This window comes from Triticum urartu, chromosome 7 (assembly GCF_003073215.2).
Source record: "Triticum urartu cultivar G1812 chromosome 7, Tu2.1, whole genome shotgun sequence".
NCBI lineage: Eukaryota > Viridiplantae > Streptophyta > Magnoliopsida > Poales > Poaceae > Triticum > Triticum urartu.
In genome coordinates, this window is record NC_053028.1 from 30,900,933 (window position 1) to 30,912,004 (window position 11,072).

At 49.4% G+C, this 11,072-nt stretch overlaps 1 protein-coding gene across 6 annotated transcripts; it reads right to left on the reverse strand.

Moving 5' to 3' along the window:
• Positions 1 to 4,904: 4,904 nt before the first annotated feature.
• On the reverse strand, positions 4,905 to 10,146 carry LOC125520974 (nudix hydrolase 14, chloroplastic). Of its 6 annotated transcripts, none has more exons than XR_007288932.1 (9): positions 9,783 to 10,146; positions 9,590 to 9,667; positions 8,976 to 9,068; positions 8,797 to 8,889; positions 8,477 to 8,578; positions 7,633 to 7,991; positions 6,226 to 6,483; positions 5,906 to 6,026; positions 4,905 to 5,590 (listed from the first exon to the last, which is right to left on the reverse strand). XR_007288932.1 is itself a non-coding variant. In XM_048686015.1 (6 exons), the coding sequence occupies exons 1-6, from the start codon at positions 10,116 to 10,118 to the stop codon at positions 7,731 to 7,733; spliced, it is 963 nt and encodes a 320-aa protein (XP_048541972.1). In that variant the 5' UTR covers positions 10,119 to 10,145; the 3' UTR covers positions 7,536 to 7,730. The 6 variants fall into 6 exon arrangements, 1 of the variants encoding a protein (XP_048541972.1); XR_007288934.1 differs by having other exon boundaries at positions 6,226 to 6,519; XR_007288935.1 differs by lacking the exon at positions 5,906 to 6,026.
• Between the last annotated feature and the right edge of the window lie 926 nt (positions 10,147 to 11,072).

The following is an 11,072-nucleotide window of genomic DNA, read 5'->3' on the forward strand; positions in this document are numbered from 1 at the left end:
GGGATACCTAAGTACTTAATTGGGAAGCTCCCTAGCTTGCAGTTAAGCAGGTTGGCTATAAGTTTGGCAAGGGGATAGTCCATCCCAATGGCTATCACCTCACTCTTAAGGAAGTTGATCTTCAGGCCTAAGATGATCTCGAAAGCGAGGAGGATGAGCTTAATCGAGGCTATACTATGGTCATCAGGCTCGAAGAGCAGCAAAGTGTCATCCGCATATTGGAGGTGAGTGATCCCTCCGGGGATGAGGTGAGGCACCACACCACGAATGTGGCCGGCGTTCTTGGCCTTGTTCACCATGGCCGAAAGGGCATCAGCAACAAAGTTAAAGATCAAAGGCAAGGATCTCCCTGTCTGAGACCTCGTTTGTTGCGGAAGAAGTTCCCCACTTCTCCGTTAATCGACACCGCAGTCTGTCCCCCCGAGACAGTTTGCATGATGCGGTGTACAAAACCCGACTCGAATCCCTTCCGAGTCAGAACCTCGCGAATGAACTCCCAGTTCACTCGGTCGTAGGCTTTCTCGAAGTCAAGCTTAAAGAGCACGGCCGGCTGACGCGTGCGTTTAAGCTCGTGAACGATCTCTTGCAATACTACCGGTCCTTCTAGGATGTTACGGCCTTTGAGGAAGCCCGACTGGCTACGATCAATCACACGCTGTGCGACCGGGGCAAGTCTCGTAGTGTAGGCTTTGGAGCAAATTTTGAACGGCACGTTAATAAGGGTAATGGGGCGGTATTGCTTAATAGTGTCGGCCCCTGTAACTTTTGGGATGAGGCTGATAACACCGAAGTTAAGGCGTGAGATGTCTACCGTGCCTAGTGCAAAACCGTTGATAATATCGTAGAAAATGTCCTTGAGTGCCGGCCAAAACCGGCGGAAGAAAGACATCGGCCAACCACCCGGCCCTGGTGCAGTATCAATCTTCATCGAGCCAAGCGCATCGTCGATCTCCCCCGTGGAGAAGGACAAGGCCAGGGCATCATTCTCGTCATACGACACTCGTGACTCTTCCCCCCAAAAGTCAGCACGAAGGCGCAGAGGCTTCTCCTCCGCTGTACCCAACAGGTTAAGGAAGAATTCATAGATATGACCCGAGATTTCGGCTTGACTGACCAGCAGCCCGTGATCAGATTGCAATCTCAAGATCGAGCATTTCCGTTTGCGGTCATTGGCGAAGGCATGAAAATAGCCCGTATTCGCATCACCCTTGGTAATCCACTTGACGCCGCCCCTACGGCGCCAATATTCCTCCTCTTCCCTGAGGATGGCCAGCACTTGATTTCCGAGGGCGTAGCGGTTAGCCCACTCCGCTTCTGAAAAGGTTCTAGAGTCAGCTTGCACATCAAGGGCTTTAATTTCCTCGATAATAGCTTCCCTTGCTCGTTTAGCTTCACTCCCGTGGTTTGCACCCCACCCTCGGAAGAAACCACGCAGGGCCCCGGCCGCCGAAACCCAAGTGTCAATAGGACCCCTGGAACGACCAGCCGCAGCCCTTGCTTGCTCCCAGCGCGCAAGGAGCATGGGGACGAAACCCTCTACCTCGAACCACCCTATTTCGAAGTAGAAACGAGGACTACGTTTGATCCTATCCTCCCCAAAGGCCAAGATCAACGGCACATGGTCAGAACCAATGCGCGTTTCAGCGACCAACGTACACATGGGGAAGATCACTTCCCAGTCTGCCGTAACAAACACTCGGTCAAGAACGCTCTGCACCGGAGTGAGTTGCTTGTTTGTCCACGTATATCTAGCCCCTGTCCTAGCGACTTCCCGCAACGCACAAGCCGCAATGGCATTGTTAAAGAGGGAGACTCTAGGCCAGTCAATGTTGCGGTTATTTTTGTCCGCGCCCAAACGAATAAGGTTAAAATTGCCCCCAAGAACAATGGGGATATTAGCGGCTTGCTTGGCCCCGACCAAGTCTTGGATTTCCCCCAGGAAGTCTGCCGCGCACGAGTGGTCAGCTGGACCGTAAACACACACAATCGCCCAGGAAGCCAGAGAAACCTTATGCTTAATCGTAACAGAAATGAAAAACGAGCCCACGTCCCAGGTTACAACATCACATACATCAGAATTACATCCCAGGAGAAGACTGCCCGAATGTCCACTGGAAGGAACCCAGCCCCACACGAAGCGGTAAAGGGGGTCATAAGCCGCAAGATCACGATAAGAAAAATCAGCTTTGATCGTTTCTTGAAGCGCCACTACGTCAATCCTCTCGTGAGCAATATACTCTTTAAGTTGCGTGCGACGACCCGAGTGCCCGCAACCCCGAATGTTCCAGAAGATGTATCGCATCAAATAATACGGTTGCGTAGGCGAACCCCTTTGGAGGTCATCGGTTTTGCCACACGTTTCTTAGCCTGGGCTCGGCTCGTCGTTGGCGCTGCGTCAACCTCCCTGGTTGCAGCAGCCCCCTCCGACAGGACTAACGAGATGGAATTGGCCACAGCCCCAGAAGAAACAGGGGCCGACAGCGCCGTGGCGGCGGCCTCCCTGGCCTTGGCCGCTGCAGCTGCCTCTGCCAAAGCCGCTTGGGCCTCCTCGCGAGCACGGATAAGGGACACTAGCTCACCACGCTCCGCGCCTAACTCGAAACCGCCGTCGTCTAAGATAGAAACAAGTTGCGGATCTGTAAACGCGTTCAGAATCTTAAAGGAGGGAGGGGGGTTACGTGAAGTCTCAAGATTCTTGTCCGCAAGGCGTAACTGCGCACTCTCCAGGGAAGACAGGTCCCCCAGCGCCGCCTTGGCCCGAGCACTTGGAGCATGCTGAGGGCCCGGGGAGGCCCGAGAAAGCCGCGCCTTGGTCGCCGTGCCCGCAGAACCCAGCGCAGCCTGCAGATCCACACACGCCGGCGCCACAGGCGAAGGGAGCGACAACACTGCTTGATTGGCCGTAGGCTTCCGCCCGGCCGTCTTCTTAGGAGCCCGCCCGGAGCCCCCCGAGCTGCAGCGACTTGACAGCGGGGTGCGAATGAAAGGCTCATTGAGCACCACGCCCATGTTAGAGCCGAGCAGACTGGGGGAGGCTGGGGCGACCGCAGCAACAGTGCGACCAGCAGCAGGCAGCGTCAACGAGCCCACCTGATTGAAAGCCCCCACCAGCGCGCGGGACGGAGGCGGACTGCTCCCAGCCGTGTCCGAGATCGCGCGACCCAGGCTCCGCGCTCTCCTTCCCCGCGTAGAGCGCAAGCTCTTTGATGCCCAGTTGATTCCAAGTCTCCGTGTCGATTGACGTGTCTGGCATGTTGTCCTCAGGTTCGTCCTCACGGCCGGCCATGTCCACATCCATAGAGCGGCCATCGTTGCCATTGTGCTGCCCTCCCTGGGCCCCTGGGTCATTCTGCTGCTACCCAGCTGACCCCTCGGTCCCCGAACCAGGCGGACCAACGTTCTTGTCACCCGGGTGAGAAGGTGTGTTGCCAGGGCCAGGCGCCGCTGGCCCGTCTCCAGGGCGTTTTGGGAGCCGCTCCACCTCAACCCGGATATCGAATCCCTCATGGTTAAACCAGACTTGCACAAAACCGTTCAACTTGTCAGGGGCTTTGCATCCAAACTTCATCCTTACCAGTCCCACCCGGATGAGGGAGAGCTCATCCACCACGATTGGTCTTCCCAGCATCTTGAGCCCCTCCATCAGACGATCGACACGCCGGTGCTTCTTGGGGATGCCATGAAGGCAGAGCCACACCTCCGGCATGGAGAGGGGCACAATCGTCTCATGGATCGAGTCACGAACCAGCACCGTAATGTCATTGATGGAGAGGAAGAGCTTACCACTTGTCTTGGCCATATGCAGCAGATCTGCAGAAGGGAACACCACCGCAAAGTCGTTGTCACCAACCTGCGCAATCTGCCAGTCCCAGTCACCAGCCACCATGTGATTCAGCTCCTGCTTGAGCGTACGCAGCGAGAGCCTCCCTGGCTCCGCTGACAGAATGGCACCATTAGCAACCTTAAGATCGTCACCCTCCGCCACCTCTTCTTCTTCGAACTCCATGCAAAAGAAATCTTCGCCCGGAATAGCACTGCCCATGATCTGGAGGTGCATTGCTTGCCCCGCGAAGGGCAATAAGCCGAGGCGTGGCCCTCCTGCTTGCAGATCACACAGGGGGGGGAAGGTGCACTTGGCCTGGAAATGCCCGGTCCGACCGCACTTGAAGCACTCCCCGCCCTCTTCCTCGACCGGAATGGGCTCGTCCGCCGAGCCCCGCGGCGCATCAAGCAAGACTACCGCTAATGGGACAGCCGATGCCCGTGGCTTTTTGGCCAGCGGATCCCCATGGCCCCTGCCGCAAAGGGGGTGCTCCTGCGGCTTACGCTCCAGCTCGTGCCGCCGCGTCCCATGCTTGCGCTTCTTCTTCTTCTCTTGCTGGCCCCACCAGGGTGGAGGAGGACCCCAATCCCCCTCGCGCCCGTGGAAACCAGATCCAGATCCTTGACCCTGGTAGCCACCGTAGCCACGACCAGAACTGCCGTCTTGTCCATGCTCGAAACCGCCGCCGCCGTCCACACGCCCCGCCGCCTTGGCCCTCTGACCATGCTTCGCCTGCAGGACCATGCTTCGCCTGCTCCTGCAGGGCCTTCTCACGCCGTCGTTCCTCCTCGGAGATCGGAGGCTCCATCGGTCGCTTGTCCGTGCGCCTGTCACCCATGGCCGTAGCCTGAGTTTGGTGGAGACTGAGTTTGGTTGATGATCCTGAACAGCCTGGGAGAGTGAATGCTTCAATGTTCATCACGTGTATGAAGAGTCTGGACTGCTTCATAATCTGTTTTCAACATTAGAGATAAGTACTCCCTGTCCCAAAATATAAGAACGTTTTTAACACTACACTAATGTCAAAAACGTTCTTATATTATGGGACAGAGGGAGTAGTAAGTAATTCTGAACATCTTCATAACTTGCAAAAACCAGTTTGCAAGTAATCCTGAACATCTTTGTAGCTTGCAAGAACCAGACTGTTGCTGAATCTTTATCACTGTAACCCTATGCTCTTACAAAAACAACATTTCAATGAACGAATTCTCCTGATTCTGCTATATCTAAATCTCTACAATATTAGTTCTTTTGTAGAACAACTAGTTCTTTTATTGTACATTGTTTAATTGATTTATGCTGAAATGCTAAATGAGGGTTAGCATGCTATAGCTGCGCCATAGCGTTTCATAGCTTTTGGCCGAGCCGCCGCTAAGAGGCTTAGCGCACTATTTAAAACTTTGGTTGGATCTTTCGTCTTTTTTTTTCTTTTCTTGAACATCATCTTCTGCATCAGGGAGTTCACACAGAGACACCATGTCCGCCCACAGCTCACCGGACAGTGTTCCGCCAGCTTAATGACTTTTACAGGATCTTCGACGAGCATGTGACGTACGCGCTCCTACACGCCACCGTCGGGCTGGTCTACCCAAGGCAAACCGATGTTCTAACCGCTGACCTCGCCGTCATTGAGCAGACAAACTTCAGTCAATACAGTAGGGTGATCTTCCTTGCTGAACATCCTTGTTCCACCTCTCTTTCTTAACAAATAGCATGGTGAATTGCTGATAGATACATCAGTCTGTATGTCAGACGTTTAATTAGATCCTGCAAGATTTATAGAGGATGGAGTCAAAACTGAGTAGTATGAACAACATATTGCCATGTACTCCTGAATTGATTAACCATCATCAGGTAGACGATTAACCTTGACTTTAAATTCAAGGTAGTCAGACCAATCTAATTAATGATACTAAACTGAATGACTGTGGCAATGTACGGGGAGAAGTGGCGACATCAGAGAAAGCTAGCAAGCCACGAGTTCTCAACCAAAGTGCTACATGAGTTCAGCAGTGATGTTTTCAGAATCAATGCTGCAAAACTATCAGAGAAGATCTCATAATTGGCAGCTAACAGAATTACCATAAATATGCAGATACTTCCATGATCATCAGCAATATAAATAGGATAATATTTTAAGTGCTAAGATCATATTTCTAGCTTTAACAGTTCAGTCTGCCTGTCCAATTTAGCACTTCATAACCTACAAAAGAGAGAATCAAATCAAATCCTAGACCTGAATGGCAAAACCAAAATTCAGTGAGCTATTCTTGGGAAATAACTGCAGTAAACATAGTTTCTTCAGAACTTTTGAACTGGGCTATACTCAGATTTCAGAGTGAGCAAAGTAAATATATGAATTAATTGACTTTGAGTTCGAAGCTGAGGTAGCATGCTTGTACCAAAAGCTGAATGATTTGATGCGCATTTGCTGGCTGGCAGTTCTCTTAATTTCTACCATTTCGATGGCAAATCGAGTCTGAATGCACATTTCCTCGGGACCTTTCGATGAGAACAACTATGGATTCCATCTTCGAAGTGGATTCAATTTCGAGCTTAACACGCTATCTGGATGAGATTAATCCAGCATTAAATTCAGCAAGGCCTTTGATGAGGCAAATTCTCTTGTTTACTACCAGTATGTTGATATGTTCTGCAACCTGAAAAGGTATCTTAATATTGGGCCAGAAGCCAAACTGAAAAAGAGCATAACATAATGAATGACTTTGTGATACAGTTGATCCATCAAAAGAAAGAGAAAATGAAGAACAGAAGTGATTATGTAAGGGCTACGATGCTCCATCTATATGATAGTTTTCTTACAGTATGAGTACGTTTTAATACAAAAAGAGAAACTAATGACTGATACTTTTGGAGTAAAATATTTTTAGCATAAAGTTGAACTTAGTATTGGAATAGGATATCTTGGTCTTCAAGCATTTCAAATTTCATATATGTTCAATTCTATCTTTTATGGTGCATACAAAAGCCAGGAAGGACCTACTATCAAGATTCATACTTTAGAGAGAGAAGCATCGTATGTTGTTATGTCTATTTGTACTAGCAAGACTTATTCTTTGTTGACAAATAAAATAGTAACATGAACAGGATTAGAAAGGTAACATGTGACATTTGAGGAGCATAGACATAACAAAAAAGGCAACCACATTGAATAGGGAACGTCATTGATATGGAGAACAAAAAAGCATTCTAATTTCAAATGGACATCTTCACTGATCCGTAACATTACCAACAAGGTACTCCAATCAATAGATGAGTTGTCAAACAAGATTTGGGTTAACCACCCAAATCACACTTTTATCTCAATTTGAATCGCGTTACCCACCCAATTTCCAACAGGAAGTGCCTCCAATTTCCAACAGGAAGTGCCTCGATAGCTGGTTAGTCAATGGTTGGCCAACCATGACTAGCACATATCACCCAATGTTGAAGGTGTTGGCTCAAAGCTCTGGAAGCTTCGGAGATGAAAAAAAAAATGTTTGACCTTTGGTTGAACTCATAAGCATCGGCACACGTGCAATGCTCTCTTCAAGGATTTGCCTAGCAGTAGTACATTTTTATTGGTTATATGTCATAGTGTTTGTGGTAGAATTATGAAGATTCTGCCACAAGTTTTGTAAACTGATTTGTTCGCCGGCAATGCTTAACTTTTAACTCGAAAAGAAAATAGTGAACATGGGTGCACACATACTCAGACTGATTATTTTTTTACTTTTTATTGGAAAGTCAAATATTTCTGAAACTTTTTCTGCAACAAGCATGGTCTAGCATTTTATATTTCTTGTTACCTTTCAGGCAGGCATGAACGGAGACTACGGTGCACTTGATCACCAATGTTCTCAAACATCTCGTTACAGAAGAACACACAGTATGCCCCGTTCGGTGTTTATAGGTTCGACGACGAGCCACTAGACGGCGGCGATGGTGGCAGGATGCCTTCCTTCTTGGCCATCTCGTACAGAGCTATGGCCGAGAGCGCCTTCGCGTCTGACGTTGAGCGCCAAAGCTGGTCGTAGGGGACCACACGCAGCTTGATGAGCTCGCCATGATCTCGCAGGCCCGTTTCCTTCCCTTGGAGAGCACTGATGGTCTCCTCATCCACATGCCCCCTGTAAAGGAACAGGCCAATCTCTTCGTCACAGCCACCCTGGTAAAAAGGGAAGCTAGTTAGTCATTGGTAGTATTGTAAAACATGTGTCAAAATTGTATCGGCATGGATCGGGAGAACTTTTCCATTCCAGGTATATGGTGCCAAAAGAACATCCCGCTTATAGAAGTTTTGCTGAATCACATGCCAACTAGTACATCCCACTTATAGAAGTTTTGCTGAATCACATCCCGCTACACAGTACTCTTTGCTATGTTTCCAAGCAGCATATATAGCAGGATTATTAAGATGTGCAAAGTTATTGCCAACTGAATGCATCCGGCTGTTTTCTGCTTTTTGTGCTGCGTGCGATTCTCAACAAAAACATATGGGTATACTGAAGCAAGGAACCCAAACTACGTATGTCAATGTTATCATCAGGTCGGCCCAGTGCACATAAGCCAATCTGAGTCAAGTTATGTTATTCTTTTCCGAAGCAGAAGTTACGCCTTAACTGTGAACTGAAGGGAATGCAGGCCACTTACCGGTGATGGTAGCATTCTGCACCCAGTAGTAGCAGGGTCCAGCAAAGCAGTAAGATCAACCATGTCCCCTAGATTTAACTTTATACCAGTTTCTTCTTCAACCTGCCAACAATCCAGGTATAATTACCGAACAGTGATGTATACATTAACTGAATACCTAGTACTTCAGAAATTAAGTCGGATTCCTGGCAGTGGCAGCAAGACTGGTATATGCCTTGTGAACCTAATAGAGTTAAAACAGGGCTAGTGTTTCTCACAAGCTGCAATAGCATGCAAACTTCAGTGGATAAACTGTATATTTGGGGAAAGAAGATACTAACCTCTCGGACTGCAGTGCCAACAAAGTCACCGTTTTCATCATCTAGCATTCCAGCTGGTAGTTCCAATATAAATTTTCCAATAGGAACTCTAGCCTGAAAAATTCCAAAAGGGTCAATAAGAAATAGAATGCTTTGGTCTAGGAATATTCAACCATCCGCTGCAAATCACAGTAATATACCTGTTCAGTAAGAACGGCATAAATTTGCCCTTTAGACTCCAAAAGAATCAACACAGCAACAGCAGGCCCTCTTGCGAAGACAATCCCTGGAATCTAAACATATTGTCGATCAATAAGATGAACAAAAATCCACAATAAGTACTTTGGTTATGAAGGAACTGTCTAGAATAGAGATTTCACAAGCATGCAAATTAGCTCTATAGCCATCATGCTCGCAGTGCCACCAAACGGTGCTTCAGCCTATGCATATCGACTTGGCAAACCCTGGTGAAGCACATATGTTGCCCACCTTGGTCCAGCCCGGCTCCTTCCCCTGTTCTTGTATCCTATTTGCACCTACCTTATGATCCCTTCTTGCTCATGTTGCTCCAAACCCTGTTTGTGTCTAGGCAATACTAATAGAGAACAAGCTAGCCATGACAAAATCACATACATTTCAGTTGGAGAAACACCATAAAATTGCATAAATCACAAACTGTTACTAGTGCCAAAAGGTTGGAGTTTCTTAAAGTACCCCCTCCGTCCCATAATGTAAGACGTTTTTTGACACTACAAAAAACGTCTTACATTATGGGACGGAGGGAGTATAATTTTGATAGGTACATCTTGATCACCTTGGATTGGGTCTCCTCGTCGACGATGTCGGCTTTGAACTTGAGGAACCCCACACGCTGCCCGAACATGTCCACCCCCTGCCCACACCGCGCGCCGTGAATTTCAGGTGCGCCGTCGGTCGATTGATTCGGGAACGACATCGTAACAGCTCAAACATTTCGATGTGAGAGTGTGAGAGGGGGAGGAGCAGACCTGGATGAGGATCTGGCGGAGGCTGAGCTTCCCGTGGGCGAGCAGGCCCCTCTCCGCCTGCAGGTTCTCCAGCCACCGCCTGAACAGCGCCGAGTCCAGCGCCTTCCTGAAGTCCACCTCGGGGAGGCCCGCCGCCGCCACGACCCGCACGGGCCCCGCCGCGCCGGGCACCTCCACGGTGGCGCCGAGCTGAGCGTCCGAAGAAGCCATGCGCACAGCCAGCGCGCCGCTCCGGCGGGGAAGGGGGAGGGAAGAGAGGAGAGGCAGCGGCGGCGCGCGGCGACGGACCAATCCGAGCAGACACTGCGCTGCTGCTGCACGTGCCGCCGCCGCCATTTTCTCTCTCTCGGGAAGCTTCGCGTCACGCGAGCCATGTGCCCCTTCACATGGGCCGGGCCGGGCAGAAGAAGCCCATTCACTGTGCCAATTTTGGCCCATCGGCCCGCTTGGCGCCTGTAACCTCGCCTCCTCTGCTCTAGGCCCAGTTCTTTTGGCGATTCTCCCACAATCTTTAGGATCAAACCTTTATCCAACTTCTCCCAGAATCTTGAACACATATTTTTTTGACAATCCTAGCTGTAAACATCCTAAACAAGCTAGGATTGTAAAAAAAAGATTTCAAGATTTTGGGAGAAGTGAGGGGAGGCTCGATTCTCAAGATTCTGGGAAAAGTGCCAAAAGAACTGGACCCTAACCCCGCGTACCAGTGGCGGCGGCGGTGGCGGAAAGAAACCAACCATCGAGCGAGGGAGCCGCGGCGGCGGGGGAGATGACAGGGAAGGGGGCGTGGCGGAGGGAGAAGAACTACCGGGTGTAGCACGGGGGCGACGCGCGGCTGCCCCCAACATTCCCCCAAGACGTCCACAAATTTAAAATCACATCCAATGCTCACACTTTGGATGTTGCCCATTTCCCCAGGGAGTTTACAAAAGCTTCCTCCAACTCCAAGCTCAAATTACCAAACCTAATTTTGAGATTTCTCAATCTTTTCATCTTGTCCAGCTCATTCACAAATCACAAATGCTTAGAGTGTCACCGTTGATGTCAAGCAACACTTCCATGGAGGACATGTTTCCCGATCTATACAACTAGAACTGGATACTAGAGACACTAAATGGATGTGGTGGCTCCAGAATCGCTTTCTCGCAGGGAGTCAAGGAAGGATCTTTGGGCGAGGCTAATATATAGTTATTACTATATGTTATGTTATTCTACTCACTTCTGTTGCTGCAAGAAGGTAAAAAAAGTTTGACATGTAGGAGTATATAAAGTGTTCTATCACTATGTCAT

What these genes read in the sequence shown, in the direction of transcription:
- LOC125520974 (XM_048686015.1), bottom strand. Translation starts at nt 10,118, where the DNA reads ATGGCGGCGGCGGCACGTGCAGCAGCAGCGCAGTGTCTGCTCGGATTG. An exon ending in TCCGCCAGATCCTCATCCAG is followed by an intron (nt 9,668 to 9,782) that starts GTCTGCTCCTCC and finishes CGGTGTGGGCAG; the next exon opens with GGGGTGGACATGTTCGGGCA. An exon ending in ACGAGGAGACCCAATCCAAG is followed by an intron (nt 9,069 to 9,589) that starts GTGATCAAGATG and finishes CAATATGTTTAG; the next exon opens with ATTCCAGGGATTGTCTTCGC.